Genomic DNA, 17,605 nt, shown 5'->3' with positions numbered 1-17,605 from the left:
GAATGAGTGAGTGAAATATTAATAAATGCAATCGATCATTTGTCATGAGTGAATAAACATCATGTGTTCATAAACTCATTTAATATGAATATATTAATTTAACTGTCCAGCGTCGCGTCACTGCATCTCTTGACTATAACGTTACATCCGGAGAGTTTGAGGGGTTTTTTTTGGAGTCAATCGATTTGAATAATCCCATATAAACATAAAATAAGTGGTGGATTACAATATGAAAACCTGCTGATTATAAAAGCTGCAGTATATTTTTGATATCGTGCCGTGAATGTGAAGGAGTTTGTAGTTCCTGTCAGAGATTTAATCGCTGTAGTTCCCAAACCCGCCTCAGGGGGGCGCGCGGCCGCGCGCACGAGCCGCGTTCACAATCACACATCGCTTTGATTTCAGACATGCTCAAAAAATACAATCACTTAAAAATATTAATTTGACTAATTAACACCTTGTATATTAAATATAACTTAGTGGCTCTTTTTAAGTAATTCCTCAGTTAATAATCAATCTGACTGGATTTCTGTAGACGGTTGTCCGTGTGTTGATGGGTTGTTGTCATGGTGATGGGTATCAGTGCAAACGTTACATTACAGTAGTACGTTAAACGTCACCAATAATAAAATAAAAAAAGTTTATCACCTTTGTTTTATTAGTTAGTTTATTGTCGCTGTTTCAGTTTCTCTTTTGAATCCGCTTGAGCTGCGTGTATAATCTCACTCAATCTTATTAAAGCCCCCCCCCCCCTCTCTCTCTCTCACACACACACACACACACACACACACACACTCTGCCTCTCTCTCTCCTCAGTGTGTTCGCGGGTCTGCTCGGGAAGGGTCGGGATAACTGGATTATTATCTGGATTCGTTTATGAGGTGTATTTCTGCGAGACACGTGATCATTCTCTCTAACGCCGCGAGATTTATCGTTTATCCGGTTTATCGATTCTAAGACAGATTTGTATCCGATTGTAATGAAAGTAATCGTAACTTCATCATGAGTGGTTCCGAAGACCCGAGCGAGTCCAAACTTGAGGCGGTGATTCAGGTGGAGTTCATTCACTTCTTTATTTCTTCATTTATTATCGCTTGATCGGAAGAACTCTATGGATCTCTGGTTATTCGTGAGTCTCTTTGGATAAAAGCGTCAGTTAAATGAATAAATGTGAATTATTAAATGTGTGTTCTGGTTTAGTGTTGGCGCCGCAGGTGTGTGTTCTGATCTGATCTAAATATACAACAGATCACCACTGAGACCATCTGCTACTGACACACACACACACACACACACACACACACGTGTAATATGGTTGTGTTTGTGTGTTTCAGAGGTTGGAGGAGAGTGTTCTGTGTGAAGAAAAGAATCTGAGGGTTCGAGGATGTTCTCCAGATGAGCATCAGTCGCGGTTACCCGCCCGCGTGCGCGAGATCGTGTCCCGAAACCTGAGCGAGAGCGGTGAGACGTGATCTACGTTCCGTTATTTCTGAACGTTCTCTGAACGTTCTAAACACCCAGTTAAAAAAAGTATATTATTTCTTATGCCGTTATGCGTTTATCATTCCTCAAACATTATGGGAACGTTCCAGTTTAAAAAAAAAAAGTTTTAAAACGATTTTTCTTGGTTATGCGAACGTTAAGGGAACGTTCCATTTGATCATTCTTCAGACATAATGGAAACGTTACTTTTGAATGTTCTCTGGACGTTATGAAAGTAGTTACATTTAAAAAACGTTAGACGAACATCCAACCATAACGCTCCATAAAAACGATGTGTAAATAATGTTTTTGTTCTAACGTTTTGAGAACGTCATTAAAGACCAGATAACTTTGAACGAACGTTCTATTAACGTTACTGGAAGAATGTTTGTTCATAACTTTGATAGAACGTTCCTGTTAGCATTCTGTCTCTCTCTCTCTCTCTCTCTCTCTCTCTCTCTCTCTCTCTCTCTCTCTCTCTCTCTCTCTCTCTCTCACACACACACAGCTGGAGGCATGTCGTCGGGTCTGTCGTTCCCAGAGGAGAACCGGGTTCTTCAGGCAGAACTGAGTCGTGTGGAGGATCTTCTGGCTCACAGTCGAGCAGAACGAGATGAACTGGCCATCAAATACAGCGCCATCAGCGAGAGAGTGAGAAACACACACACACACACACTCGCAGTCTAATGCCATCGAAGAGCCGGTTTCAGGTCTAGATCTTATAGTCGAGATCTTTAGTCTCTAAACTTTAGAGAACCTGAAACGGTTTGTGGCCAGTGCTGTATTTACCATGTTTTTACACTCTGTGTCCAGTGAGAACACACACACACACACTCTGTCTTTTGTCCGCGTCTCAGCGAGGTTCACCCGTCTCCGTGGTAACGGGGAGTGGAATGGCATGTTGCCATGGCGACTGTAAACAGGCTCTTTGATTCTGGGGCCCATCAGGACGTTTGTGATTTATTCAGGCAGTTTGAACGTGAGCCGTGTTTACCTGCGATGTAGGTTGCCAGGGAGTTGTTATATGGTTGCTAGGGCGATCTAGGTAGTTTTGACTGTTGCACAATCCGCAACTATCAAATCGCAAAGATATATAGATAAATATATGTCCTGTGTGTTTCAGAGTTAGCAGCACTTCGTTCTTCCACATGATGCGAGCATAGAATCTGATCGGAAGAACAAAAGGCTGCGCTTCACTAGTGTAAAAGCGTTGTGTGTTTCAGAGCGAAGCGCGGCGGCGGCACTGTGTCCGTTTTCACGCCAGCGGCTCGTCATTCGCTTATAACGTGGAATTGTTTTATATTAGCGTATTTTACAACTCTGAGTTTGAGTCGCTTATAACATGAATTTTAAAACGCAACACACGGCGATAATCTTCCAGGAACTCGAGCAGCGCTCATAAACCGAAAGAGAAGGTTTTCTGTCCAAAAAAAGCTTGACTGTTTAACATTTGAAAATGAAGAAATAAGCCATAAAAATTTGTATTGTAATGTTACAGCTGTACTATATAAAATGTAATAAATAAAATGTCTAAATGATTTTTCTTGAATACTAAATCTTTTGTAATTTTGGTTCTTATTTTAATACTTTTATTTAATAATAATAATTAGTATTATAGTGCAACAAAATGTTAATAATTATTATTTTATTTTATAGTCCTGTTGATATATAATACAATTTTGGTTCTAACAAATAATTAATACTTTCCCTCCAAATCGTGCGGCACTAGTGGCTCGGGTGTTGTAGATGGTTGCTAGGGTGTCCTGTGTGGTTGCTAAGGTGTTATGGGTGGTTGCTAGGGTGTCCTGTGTGTTTGCTAAGGTGTTATGGGTGGTTGCTAGGGTCTCCTGTGCGGTTGCTAGGGTCTTCTTTGTGGTTGCTAGGGTCTCCTGTGTGGTTGGTAGGCTCTTCTGTGTGGTTGGTAGGCTCTAATTTGCGGTTGCTAGGGTCTCCTGTGCGGTAGCTAGGGTCTTCTGTGTGGTTGGTAGGCTCTTCTGTGCGGTTGCTAGGCTCTTCTGTGCGGTTGCTAGGCTTTTCTGTGTGGTTGTTAGGGTCTCCTGTGTGGTTGGTAGGCTCTAATGTGCGGTTGCTAGGGTCTCCAGTTCGGTTGCTATGGTCTCCTGTGTGGTTGGTAGGCTCTTCTGTGCGGTTGGTAGGCTCTTCTGTGTGGTTGGTAGGCTCTTCTGTGTGGTTGGTAGGCTCTTCTGTGTGGTTGCTAGGGTCTCCTGTGTGGTTGCTAGGGTCTCCTGTGTGGTTGCTAGGGTCTCCTGTGTGGTTGCTAGGGTCTCCTGTGCAGTTGGTAGGCTCTTCTGTGCGGTTGCTAGGCTCTTCTGTGCGGTTGGTAGGGTCTCCAGTGTGGTTGCTAGGGTCTCCAGTGTGGTTGCTAGTGTCTTCTGTGTGGTTGGTAGGCTCTTCTGTGTGGTTGGTAGGCTCTTCTGTGTGGTTGGTAGGCTCTTCTGTGCGGTTGCTAGGCTGTTCTGTGCGGTTGCTAGGGTCTCCTTTTCGGTTGCTAGGGTCTCCTGTGCGGTTGGTAGGCTCTTCTGTGCGGTTGCTAGGGTCTCCTGTGCGGTTGCTAGGCTCTTCTGTGCGGTTGCTAGGGTCTCCAGTGCGGTTGGTAGGCTCTTCTGTGTGGTTGCTAGGGTCTTCTGTGTGTCTGGTAGGCTCTTCTGTGTGGTTATTAGGCTCTTCTGTGTGGTTGCTAGGGTCTCCAGTGTGGTTGCTAGGGTCTTCTGTGTGGTTGGTAGGGTCTCCAGTGTGGTTGCTAGGGTCTCCAGTGTGGTTGCTAGTGTCTTCTGTGTGGTTGGTGGGCTCTTCTGTGTGGTTGGTAGGCTCTAATGTGCGGTTGCTAGGGTCTCCTGTGCGGTTGGTAGGCTCTTCTGTGCGGTTGCTAGGGTCTCCTGTGTGGAGCTAGGGTCTCCTGTGCGGTAGCTAGGGTCTTCTGTGTGGTTGGTAGGCTCTTCTCTGCGGTTGCTAGGCTCTTCTGTGCGGTTGCTAGGCTTTTCTGTGTGGTTGTTAGGGTCTCCTGTGTGGTTGGTAGGCTCTAATGTGCGGTTGCTAGGGTCTCCAGTGCGGTTGCTATGGTCTCCTGTGCGGTTGGTAGGCTCTTCTGTGCGGTTGGTAGGCTCTTCTGTGTGGTTGGTAGGCTCTTCTGTGTGGTTGGTAGGCTCTTCTGTGTGGTTGCTAGGGTCTCCTGTGTGGTTGCTAGGGTCTCCTGTGTGGTTGCTAGGGTCTCCTCTGCAGTTGGTAGGCTCTTCTGTGCGGTTGCTAGGCTCTTCTGTGCGGTTGGTAGGGTCTCCAGTGTGGTTGCTAGGGTCTCCAGTGTGGTTGCTAGTGTCTTCTGTGTGGTTGGTAGGCTCTTCTGTGTGGTTGGTAGGCTCTTCTGTGTGGTTGGTAGGCTCTTCTGTGTGGTTGGTAGGCTCTTCTGTGTGGTTGGTAGGCTCTTCTGTGTGGTTGCTAGGCTGTTCTGTGCGGTTGCTAGGCTGTTCTGTGCGGTTGCTAGGGTCTCCTTTTCGGTTGCTAGGGTCTCCTGTGCGGTTGGTAGGCTCTTCTGTGCGGTTGCTAGGGTCTCCTGTGCGGTTGCTAGGCTCTTCTGTGCAGTTGCTAGGCTCTTCTGTGCGGTTGCTAGGGTCTCCAGTGTGGTTGGTAGGCTCTTCTGTGTGGTTGCTAGGGTCTTCTGTGTGTCTGGTAGGCTCTTCTGTGTGGTTATTAGGCTCTTCTGTGTGGTTGCTAGGGTCTCCAGTGTGGTTGCTAGGGTCTTCTGTGTGGTTGGTAGGGTCTCCAGTGTGGTTGCTAGGGTCTCCAGTGTGGTTGCTAGTGTCTTCTGTGTGGTTGGTGGGCTCTTCTGTGTGGTTGGTAGGCTCTAATGTGCGGTTGCTAGGGTCTCCTGTGCGGTAGCTAGGGTCTCCTGTGCGGTAGCTAGGGTCTTCTGTGTGGTTGGTAGGCTCTTCTGTGTGGTTGGTAGGCTCTTCTGTGTGGTTGCTAGGGTCTCCAGTGTGGTTTCTAGTGTCTTCTGTGTGGTTGGTAGTAGGGGTGCGCCGATCCGATATTCGGTATCGGTATTAGTCCGATACTGGCCAAAATCACTGGATCGGATATTGCATGAATCGCGGGAGTATAACCCGATCCGATACGATCACGTCCCTTAGTCCTAAATTGTCATACAAATGCTTAACAACACCTGAGAGACATGCCATAAAGAGAGATGAGCAACACGCGTCACGCAGGGTTACCAGATTTTCACATACAAATCCTGTCCAATTGCTTCTTAAAAATAGCCAATCGCGTTTCGGGGTGGGAGAGACCGCGGACTTGGCAACACTGGCATCACGTGAACGGTAGCTAGAGGTGAGTGAGGCAAGCCCTCTCAGCAATTAAGTTATCATGTCAGCTGTGTGGAGTTATTTCAAATAAGACGCGATATGTTCATAATTAATAAACTACAGAACAGCGCGAGCAGGAAGCGGCGCGCCTCACGCGGGCACGGCTTATGCTCCGAAAACGGATTACTGCACTAGTTATATAAAACGCATCTTCCCCATGAACAACACAAAGCAAATACACTCGCACGTAACACACACACACACGTCTGTTAACTTAAGCAATACTTAATAAGGTAGTCTAATATTTTTCTGACTAACAAATTACTGACACAGTAAAGGGTAGATTTAAATAAATAAAAACGAAATTTAAATAAAGAAAAACGAAATTTAAATAAAGAAGAAACGAAATTTAAATAAAGAAAAACGAAATTTAATTAAAGAAAAAAACGAAATTTAAATAAAGAAAAACGAAATTTAAATAAAGAATAATACGAAATTTAATTAAAGAAAAACGAAATTTAAATAAAGAAACGAAATTTAAATAAAGAAAAACGAAATTTAATTAAAGAAAAAAAACGAATTTAAATAAAGAAAAACTAAATTAAATTAAATTAAAAACGAGATTAATTTAGATTGATAATAAGGGGTAAAAAGTCTAATACATTTTGTTTCTATTATTCTATTTTCCTCAATGTCAAAGCAACGCAGCTTAACCCAAAATACAAGCTCGCAGGCATGCACTTCTGTCCTTACAAACTCCACTGTTCTGCGCTCTAGCCAGAGAATACTCCCGTTGCAGGAACACTTTAGGCCAACTGGCCAAGAAGCATCAAATAACGAGGTTGGGTTCCTTCAACTGTCCATCCTATTAAAAATGGCTAGGCTTTATAAGATAGTTGTAAAAAAGAGTTATCGGAGCATATAAGCCCTGCCCGCGTGAGGCGCGCCGCTTCCCACTCCCGCTGTTCTGTAGTTTATTAAAAGTTTATTCATTCTGAACGTGTCTCGTCTTGTGTGTCTATCTATATTTCGTCAGATTTTATAGTGTTGAACATATGCAAGCGCGAATGAGAACCATTTCGAGGGAGATGCCAGGTGTGCAAAAAAAAAAAAAAAAAACGAATATTCGAATGTCAAATTCTCAAATCGAATACCAACCCACCGAACGAATATTCGAATAGTCGGGTACAGCCCTATTATTATGACTACATAAGAGGCACTGGAATTATAATTTTTGTTTTATTTGCACAGTTGCACTTTAAATTTCATTAATTGAATGGTGCTGAATAATTAAAAATGCTGCTACAAGTTCTGTTTAAAAATTGTTTTCCTAAAAATTAAGCAGCAGTATTGCACAACTGAGTCATGTTGTGGCCTACTTATTTCATCCTTTAGGAAAGTAGAACATTTATTGCACTGTTTGAGCATGATGATGCTTTTAAGCTGGCTAGGTTAAGCACAGTGCATCCTCCTGACAAATGTGTTATTAACAGCTTAATTAAGAAAAAAATATATGGTATTGTATCGGTATCGGTATCGACAGATACTCAATTGTGTGGTATCGGTATCGGTATCGGACATGAAAAAGTGGTATCGAGCCACCCCTAGTTGGTAGGCTCTTCTGTGTGCTTGGTAGGCTCTTCTGTGTGGTTGCTAGGCTCTTCTGTGCGGTTGCTAGGCTGTTCTGTGCGGTTGCTAGGGTCTCCTTTTCGGTTGCTAGGGTCTCTGTGCGGTTGGTAGGCTCTTCTGTGCGGTTGCTAGGGTCTCCTGTGCGGTTGCTAGGCTCTTCTGTGCGGTTGCTAGGGTCTCCAGTGTGGTTGCTAGTGTCTTCTGTGTGGTTGCTAGTGTCTTCTGTGTGGTTGCTAGTGTCTTCTGTGTGATTGGTAGGGTCTCCTGTGTGGTTGCTAGGGTCTCCTGTGCAGTTGGTAGACTCTTCTGTGCGGTTGCTAGGCTCTTCTGTGCGGTTGGTAGGGTCTCCTGTGTGGTTGCTAGGGTCTCCAGTGTGGTTGCTAGTGTCTTCTGTGTGGTTGGTAGGCTCTTCTGTGTGGTTGCTAGGGTCTTCTGTGTGGCTGGTAGGCTCTTCTGTGTGGTTATTAGGCTCTTCTGTGTGGTTGCTAGGGTCTCCAGTGTGGTTGCTAGGGTCTTCTGTGTGGTTGGTAGGCTCTTCTGTGTGGTTATTAGGCTCTTCTGTGTGGTTATTAGGCTCTTCTGTGCGGTTGCTATGGTCTCCAGTGTGGTTGCTAGGGTCTTCTGTGTGGTTGCTAGGGTCTTCTGTGTGGTTGGGAGGCTCTTCTGTGTGGTTATTAGGCTCTTCTGTGCGGTTGCTAGGGTCTCCAGTGTGGTTGCTAGGGTCTTCTGTGTGGTTGGTAGGCTCTTCTGTGTGGTTGGTAGGCTCTTCTGTGTGGTTGGTAGGCTCTTCTGTGTGGTTGGTAGGCTCCTCTGTGTGGTTGCTAGGCTCTTCTGTGCGGTTGCTAGGCTCTTCTGTGCGGTTGCTAGGGTCTCCTTTTCGGTTGCTAGGGTCTCCTTTTCGGTTGCTAGGGTCTCCTGTGCGGTTGCTAGGCTCTTCTGTGCGGTTGCTAGGCTCTTCTGTGCGGTTGCTAGGCTGTTCTGTGCGGTTGCTAAGGTCTCCTGTGTGGTTGCTAGGCTCTCCTGTGCGGTTGCTAGGATCTCCTGTGCGGTTGCTAGGGTCTCCTGTGCGGTTGCTAGGGTCTTCTGTGTGGTTATTAGGCTCTTCTGTGCGGTTGCTAGGGTCTCCAGTCTGGTTGCTAGGGTCTTCTGTGTGGTTGCTAGGGTCTTCTGTGTGGTTGCTAGGGTTTTCTGTGTGGTTGGTAGGCTCTTCTGTGCGGTTGCTAGGGTCTCCAGTGTGGTTGGTAGGGTCTTCTGTGTGGTTGGTAGGCTCTTCTGTGTGGTTGGTAGGCTCTTCTGTGTGGTTGGTAGGCTCCTCTGTGTGGTTGCTAGGCTCTTCTGTGCGGTTGCTAGGCTCTTCTGTGCGGTTGCTAGGGTCTCCTTTTCGGTTGCTAGGGTCTTCTGTGCGGTTGCTAGGCTCTTCTGTGCGGTTGCTAGGCTCTTCTGTGCGGTTGCTAAGGTCTCCTGTGTGGTTGCTAGGCTCTTCTGTGCGGTTGCTAGGATCTCCTGTGCGGTTGCTAGGGTCTCCTGTGCGGTTGCTAGGGTCTCCTGTGCGGTTGCTAGGGTCTCCTGTGCGGTTGCTAGGGTCTTCTGTGTGGTTATTAGGCTCTTCTGTGCGGTTTCTAGGGTCTCCAGTCTGGTTGCTAGGGTCTTCTGTGTGGTTGCTAGGGTCTTCTGTGTGGTTGCTAGGGTCTTCTGTGTGGTTGGTAGGCTCTTCTGTGCGGTTGCTAGGGTCTCCAGTGTGGTTGCTAGGGTCTTCTGTGTGGTTGGTAGGCTCTTCTGTGTGGTTGGTAGGCTCTTCTGTGTGGTTGGTAGGCTCCTCTGTGTGGTTGCTAGGCTCTTCTGTGCGGTTGCTAGGCTCTTCTGTGCGGTTGCTAGGGTCTCCTTTTCGGTTGCTAGGGTCTTCTGTGCGGTTGCTAGGCTCTTCTGTGCGGTTGCTAGGCTCTTCTGTGCGGTTGCTAAGGTCTCCTGTGTGGTTGCTAGGTTCTTCTGTGCGGTTGCTAGGATCTCCTGTGCGGTTGCTAGGGTCTCCTGTGCGGTTGCTAGGGTCTCCTGTGCGGTTGCTAGGGTCTCCTGTGCGGTTGCTAGGGTCTCCTGTGAGGTTGCTAGGGTCTTATGTGTGGTTATTAGGCTCTTCTGTGCGGTTGCTAGGGTCTCCTGTGCGGTTGCTAAGGCTCTCTCCTCCTGATTGTGTGCAGTTGGAGCAGGCGCTGAGGATGGAGTCGGAGGATCCGGGTTCTCCTGAGTCGCTCAGTCTAGCGCAGCAGAACGTTGATCTGCGCAGACGGCTGGACGAGGAGCAGGCGGCGTATAAACGCAAACTCACAGCGTACCAGGAGGGGCAGCAGAGACAAGCGCAGCTCGTGCAGAAACTACAGGCCAAGGTACAACACAACACACGATCATTAAAACACACACTCCGCCGGTTTCCTCTCTGAACACACTCCTCTTACGCTGTGTGTTTGCAGGTTCTGCAGTACAAGAAGAAGTGTGGAGATCTGGAACAGATGCTGATGGAGAAGTCTGCTGTCAGTACATCCCATAATACCTCACTGTACCTCAGACACATGGGCTGAATAACACCTGTGCTAGTGTAAAAGCGCTGTGTTTCAGAGTGAAGCGCAGCACTGAGTGCGTCCTGTAGGGACACGTTTACAGCATTTCACCAGATTGGTGATGCAGCCGAATAGACACTTTAAGGTCTCCTTGCGGTTTTCTGCCCAAATTAGGATTAAATTAAATTAAATTACGTTTTTAAAAGAAGTCTCTTCTGCTCACCAAGGCTGTGTTCAATTGATTAAAAATACATAAAAAACAGTAATATTGCGAAATATTATTACAATATAAATCAGCTGTTTTCTATGTGAATATATAGTAAAGTGTATTTTTTTATTTATTGGTCATGTGACATCAGACTGGAGTAATGATGCTGAAAATTCTGCTTTGATCACAGGAATAAATTACATTTTATAAAAATATATTTACATAGAAAACAGCTGATTTACATTCTAATAATATTTCACAATATTTCTGTTTTTTTGTTATTGTATTTTTAATCAAATAAATGCAGCTTTGGTGAGCAGAAGAGACTTATTTTAAAAACATTAAAAATCTTACGACCCTAGATGGATGTTGTTAACAGTTGCAACGTTCTATAGACACGCCACTCAAGTTAAAAGAAGCAGTTTTTTCTTTAACCTGTTTTAACAGTAAAAATGTTAAGTGTGAGGCGACCCCTGGTTGTGATCGTTGTTGTGTCTGCAGGGCCGGTGTGACGGCAGTAACGGTCATGATGATGAGGAGCCCAGCAGTGAGATGGAGAGCGCCCTCATCAGGCTGGAGGAGGAACAGCAGAGGTCTCGCACTCACTGAACACTCTCATCTGTCATGATATACACACACACACACACACGTACATACGTGTGCTTAACATGTCTGCATGTGCGTGTGCTGAACGTGTTTGCGTGCTTAACATGTGTGTGTGTGTGTGCTTGACGTGTTCGCGTGTGCTTAACGTATTTGCGTGTGCTTAACGTGTTTGCGTGTGCTTAACGTGTGTGTGTGCAGGAGCAGCGGTCTATCCGCAGTCAACGCTATGCTGCGAGAGCAGCTGGAACAGGCCGGACTGGCCAACGAGGCGCTCAGCCAGGACATCCGCAGACTCACTGCTGATTGGACCAGAGCGAGGGAGGAGCTGGAGCAGAGGGAGTGTGATTGGAGGAGAGAGGAGGAGGTGGGTGTGGCTGTACGCATCACTATAATGCACGGGAAGCTGCAGGGTTTAACGCAGGTGTTTGTTTAGTCTTTCCACAGCTACTTCAGCAGCGAGCACAGCCGTCTGCTGGCGCTCTGGAGGCAGGTGGTGGGTCTGCGCAGGCACGTCTGCGAGATGAAGAGCGCCACCGAGAGGTCAGAGCCGGCACTGCAGCCGTACACACCAGAACACACTCAACACCAACTCAACACTCACTCAACACCGACTCAACACACACCGGAGCGCACTCAACACTGACTCAACACTCACTCAACACCGACTCAACACACACTCAACATCGACTCAACACTCACTCAACACCGACTCAACACTCACTCAACACCGACTCAACACTCACTCAACACCGACTCAACACTCACTCAACACCAACTCAACACTCACTCAACACCAACTCAACACTCACTCAACACCAACTCAACACTCACTCAACACCGACTCAACACACACCGGAGCGCACTCAACACCGACTCAACACTCACTCAACACCGACTCAACACTCACTCAACACCGACTCAACACACACCGGAGCGCACTCAACACCGACTCAACACTCACTCAACACCGACTCAACACTCACTCAACACCGACTCAACACTCACTCAACACCGACTCAACACTCACCGGAGCGCACTCAACACCGACTCAACACTCACTCAACACCGACTCAACACTCACTCAACACCGACTCAACACACACCGGAGCGCACTCAACACCGACTCAACACTCACTCAACACCGACTCAACACACACTCAACATCGACTCAACACTCACTCAACACCGACTCAACACTCACTCAACACCGACTCAACACTCACTCAACACCGACTCAACACTCACTCAACACCAACTCAACACTCACTCAACACCAACTCAACACTCACTCAACACCGACTCAACACTCACTCAACACCGACTCAACACACACCGGAGCGCACTCAACACCGACTCAACACTCACTCAACACCGACTCAACACTCACTCAACACCGACTCAACACTCACCGGAGCGCACTCAACACCGACTCAACACTCACTCAACACCGACTCAACACTCACTCAACACCGACTCAACACACACCGGAGCGCACTCAACACCGACTCAACACTCACTCAACACCGACTCAACACTCACTCAACACCGACTCAACACTCACTCAACACCGACTCAACACTCACTCAACACCAACTCAACACTCACTCAACACCAACTCAACACTCACTCAACACCAACTCAACACTCACTCAACACCAACTCAACACTCACTCAACACCGACTCAACACACACCGGAGCGCACTGAACACCGACTCAACACTCACTCAACACCGACTCAACACACACTCAACATCGACTCAACACTCACTCAACACCGACTCAACACTCACTCAACACCGACTCAACACTCACTCAACACCGACTCAACACTCACTCAACACCGACTCAACACTCACCGGAGCGCACTCAACACCGACTCAACACTCACTCAACACCGACTCAACACTCACTCAACACCGACTCAACACACACCGGAGCGCACTCAACACCGACTCAACACTCACTCAACACCGACTCAACACTCACTCAACACCGACTCAACACTCACTCAACACCGACTCAACACTCACTCAACACCGACTCAACACACACCGGAGCGCACTCAACACCGACTCAACACTCACTCAACACCGACTCAACACTCACTCAACACCGACTCAACACTCACTCAACACCAACTCAACACTCACTCAACACCAACTCAACACTCACTCAACACCGACTCAACACACACCGGAGCGCACTGAACACCGACTCAACACTCACTCAACACCGACTCAACACTCACTCAACATCGACTCAACACTCACTCAACACCGACTCAACACTCACTCAACACCGACTCAACACTCACTCAACACCGACTCAACACACACCGGAGCGCACTCAACACCGACTCAACACTCACTCAACACCGACTCAACACTCACTCAACACCGACTCAACACTCACCGGAGCGCACTCAACACCGACTCAACACTCACTCAACACCGACTCAACACTCACCGGAGCGCACTCAACACCGACTCAACACTCACTCAACACCGACTCAACACTCACTCAACACCGACTCAACACTCACTCAACACCGACTCAACACTCACCGGAGCGCACTCAACACCGACTCAACACTCACTCAACACCGACTCAACACTCACCGGAGCGCACTCAACACCGACTCAACACTCACTCAACACCGACTCAACACTCACTCAACACCGACTCAACACTCACTCAACACCGACTCAACACACACCGGAGCGCACTCAACACCGACTCAACACTCACTCAACACCGACTCAACACTCACTCAACACCGACTCAACACTCACTCAACACCGACTCAACACTCACTCAACACCAACTCAACACTCACTCAACACCAACTCAACACTCACTCAACACCAACTCAACACTCACTCAACACCAACTCAACACTCACTCAACACCGACTCAACACACACCGGAGCGCACTGAACACCGACTCAACACTCACTCAACACCGACTCAACACACACTCAACATCGACTCAACACTCACTCAACACCGACTCAACACTCACTCAACACCGACTCAACACTCACTCAACACCGACTCAACACTCACCGGAGCGCACTCAACACCGACTCAACACTCACTCAACACCGACTCAACACTCACTCAACACCGACTCAACACACACCGGAGCGCACTCAACACCGACTCAACACTCACTCAACACCGACTCAACACTCACTCAACACCGACTCAACACTCACTCAACACCGACTCAACACACACCGGAGCGCACTCAACACCGACTCAACACTCACTCAACACCGACTCAACACTCACTCAACACCGACTCAACACTCACTCAACACCAACTCAACACTCACTCAACACCAACTCAACACTCACTCAACACCGACTCAACACACACCGGAGCGCACTGAACACCGACTCAACACTCACTCAACACCGACTCAACACTCACTCAACATCGACTCAACACTCACTCAACACCGACTCAACACTCACTCAACACCGACTCAACATTCACTCAACACCGACTCAACACACACCGGAGCGCACTCAACACCGACTCAACACTCACTCAACACCGACTCAACACTCACTCAACACCGACTCAACACTCACCGGAGCGCACTCAACACCGACTCAACACTCACTCAACACCGACTCAACACTCACTCAACACCGACTCAACACACACCGGAGCGCACTCAACACCGACTCAACACTCACTCAACACCGACTCAACACTCACTCAACACCGACTCAACACTCACTCAACACCGACTCAACTCAACACTCACTCAACACCGACTCAACTCAACACTCACTCAACACCGACTCAACACTCACTCAACACCGACTCAACACTCACTCAACACCGACTCAACACTCACTCAACACCGACTCAACACTCACTCAACACCAACTCAACACTCACTCAACACCGACTCAACACCGACTCAACACACACCGGAGCGCACTCAACACCGACTCAACACTCACTCAACACCGACTCAACACTCACTCAACACCGACTCAACACTCACTCAACACCGACTCAACACCGACTCAACACTCACTCAACACTCACTCAACACCGACTCAACACTCACTCAACACCGACTCAACACTCACTCAACACCGACTCAACACTCACTCAACACCAACTCAACACTCACTCAACACCGACTCAACACTCACTCAACACCGACTCAACACTCACTCAACACCGACTCAACACACACCGGAGCGCACTCAACACCGACTCAACACTCACTCAACACCGACTCAACACACACCGGAGCGCACTCAACACCGACTCAACACTCACTCAACACCGACTCAACACTCACTCAACACTGTGTGTCGCAGGGATCTGTCTGCGGTAAGGAACCAGCTGGCATGTGCGGCTCAGAGTGTGCAGCTGCAGTGTGTGAGCACCTGCTCAGTCCTGCGCAGCCGGGAGGAGGCGTCTGCGCAGATGCTGGAGAGAGAGACGGGCGTGCGACTGCAACTGGAGCAGCAGCTGAGAGAGACGGTGACGGAGATGATGACGCTGCAGGCCAAGAGCGACTCGGAGCGGGTCGAGATCAACACACGGTCCGTTACACACACACACACAATCACTCTCTCACACACACACACACACACACACACACGTGCGGTCTGTTACTGGGCTAAATTAAATAAAGTAAATGAAGTTTAAAACATTCTGTGTGTGTGTGTGTGTGTGTGTCAGGCTTGTGGATGCAGTGAGAGAGCTGGAGCGTCTCAAAGCTCGTGTGGAGGATAGAGAACAGGAAGTGACAACACTCAACAGGAAGCTGCAGGTATGTATGTTGAGTTGTTTATTTGGACATGAACTGGTCCATATTGTCATTGGATCCTTGTGAGGAACCGCCCACAACAGGAAGAGGGCTGGTAAAGCGACCAATCACAGATCAGATGTGATGAAGCTCACACACATTAATCCAGTGACGTGTGTGTTCAGGATCAGAGGAGCCTTGAGGAAACTGAAGTTCATTCACTCAGGATACACACTGCAGCACTGCAGAACACACTCCGAGACATCACACAGGTACTACACACACACACACACACTCCGAGACATCACACACACACTCCGAGACATCACGCAGATACTACACGCATACACACACACTCACACGGGCGCACACTCTCAGAGACACCACACAGGTACTAGTACATCATTCAGGTACGAGTCACTGGTGTGTGTGTGTGTGTGTGTGTGTAGCTGGTCTTCTCTGACAGTGACGGTGTGGACGGAAACACTGAAGAGTCTCTTCTGCCGTTACTGCGCTCTTCATCATCATCATCATCTTCATTACCCATCATCCCTGACAGCTGTCTGTCTGCACTGCGCTCCAGTCTGACCCACAGACAGGTCCAGATACAGGTACTGACACTCACACGCGCACACACACAGATACACAGTCACACACACACACACACACACACACACACACACACACACACATACACATTCACTGTGTGTGTGTGTGTGTGTGTGTGTGTGTGTGTGTGCAGGAGCTGCGTGAGCGTCTGGCGTCTTCGCAGTCGTCAGTCCAGCACCTGCGCAGGCAGCAGACGGAGGCGGAGTCAAGCCTACGGGAGGCGGAGTCAGGCCGGAGAGAGGCGGAGCTTCGTGTGCAGACGCTGCAGGGAGAGAGAGACGAGGCTCAGAGAGAGAGAGAGACAGCTGTGAGAGAGAGACACCGACTCAGACAGGAGAGAGACACACTCAGCAGGTGAGATACCCGTCAGTCAAACTCACAGATCATGTGATCAGCGACCAGACCCGTCTGTCTCTCAATTCAGTTCAGAAAGCTTTATTGGCATAAAAAAAAAAAAAACATTTTGTATTGCCAAGGCACTGAAAATTATTTAGAACATTTAGTACAGAAAATATTTTATATATATTCGTGGCTAGATATAGCAAAAATAACAATGATAATAAAAAGAATAATAAATAAATAAAAACAGATAATTATACAGAAATCATGTAACAACTGAACTTAGAAACTGAACATTAAACTGAAGAAACTGAAGACAGCTGAAAACCCATCTCTTCCATGAGCACTTAACTTATAAAAAAAAATAAAAAATAATAATAATAATAAAAACTTTCCCTTTGAAACATCACTTATCAGGCTTATGCTACTCTGAATAATACCTGAACTTCGTATTTTGAGCACTTCTTGCGTTGTTGTTGTTTTTGCCTCTTTATGATGACTCGCTTAAATTAGTCCTAATTTGTAAGTCGCCTTGGATAAAGGCGTCTGCTAAATGACTAAATGTAAATGTAAACATTATACACACGTGTAGGCCGTGTCTTGTGCTGTGAGTGAGTGTGTGTTGTGTGTGTGTGTGTGTGTGTGTAGGTCTGATTGGGTGTGTTAGGCTGTGAGTGAGTGTGTGTGTGTAGGTCTGATTGGGTGTCTTGTGCTGTGAGTGTGTGTTGTGTGTGTGTGTGTGTGTGTGTGTGTGTGTGTGTGTGTGTGTGTGTGTGTCTGATTGGGTGTGTTAGACTGTGAGTGAGTGTGTGTTTGTCGGACGTTTGCTGCTCTGGTCGTCCCTTCGCCAAGAATGAAACTGAGTGTTTGGGATTACAGGTCTTAAATTGGGGAAATATTTTATTCATTTTGGGGTTATAGTGGTCTCTGATATATTTCTCTCTCTCCCCTCTCTCTCTCTCTCTCTCCCTCTCTCTCTCTCTCTCTCTCTCCCTCTCTCTCTCTCTCTCTCTCTCTCTCTCTCTCCCTCTCTCCCTCTCTCTCTCTCTCTCTCTTCTCTCTCTCTCTCTCTCTCT

The 17,605-nt window shown here is 47.6% G+C and overlaps 1 protein-coding gene across 1 annotated transcript in view; it reads left to right on the top strand.

Moving 5' to 3' along the window:
- The first annotated feature begins 13 nt into the window (after positions 1-13).
- The window catches only part of crocc (ciliary rootlet coiled-coil, rootletin), a 47,670-nt gene continuing 30,078 nt past the window's right edge, over positions 14-17,605 (top strand). The window contains exons 1-13 of the mRNA XM_082138694.1: positions 14-1,053; positions 1,335-1,461; positions 1,991-2,133; positions 9,626-9,811; positions 9,896-9,955; positions 10,692-10,783; positions 10,995-11,160; positions 11,230-11,336; positions 15,148-15,375; positions 15,515-15,605; positions 15,767-15,853; positions 16,031-16,192; positions 16,324-16,544. Of these exons, the coding sequence (XP_081994820.1) occupies positions 1,003-1,053; positions 1,335-1,461; positions 1,991-2,133; positions 9,626-9,811; positions 9,896-9,955; positions 10,692-10,783; positions 10,995-11,160; positions 11,230-11,336; positions 15,148-15,375; positions 15,515-15,605; positions 15,767-15,853; positions 16,031-16,192; positions 16,324-16,544 (1,721 nt within the window). The 5' untranslated portion in view covers positions 14-1,002. The remainder of the gene's footprint in view (positions 1,054-1,334; positions 1,462-1,990; positions 2,134-9,625; positions 9,812-9,895; positions 9,956-10,691; positions 10,784-10,994; positions 11,161-11,229; positions 11,337-15,147; positions 15,376-15,514; positions 15,606-15,766; positions 15,854-16,030; positions 16,193-16,323; positions 16,545-17,605) is intronic.

The sequence above is a fragment of the Leuciscus leuciscus genome, assembly GCF_965113295.1.
Source record: "Leuciscus leuciscus genome assembly, chromosome: 15".
In the NCBI taxonomy this organism is placed as follows: Eukaryota; Metazoa; Chordata; class Actinopteri; order Cypriniformes; family Leuciscidae; genus Leuciscus; species Leuciscus leuciscus.
Note: the sequence above shows the minus strand (reverse complement) of the source record. Positions and strands in the feature narration are given on the sequence as shown.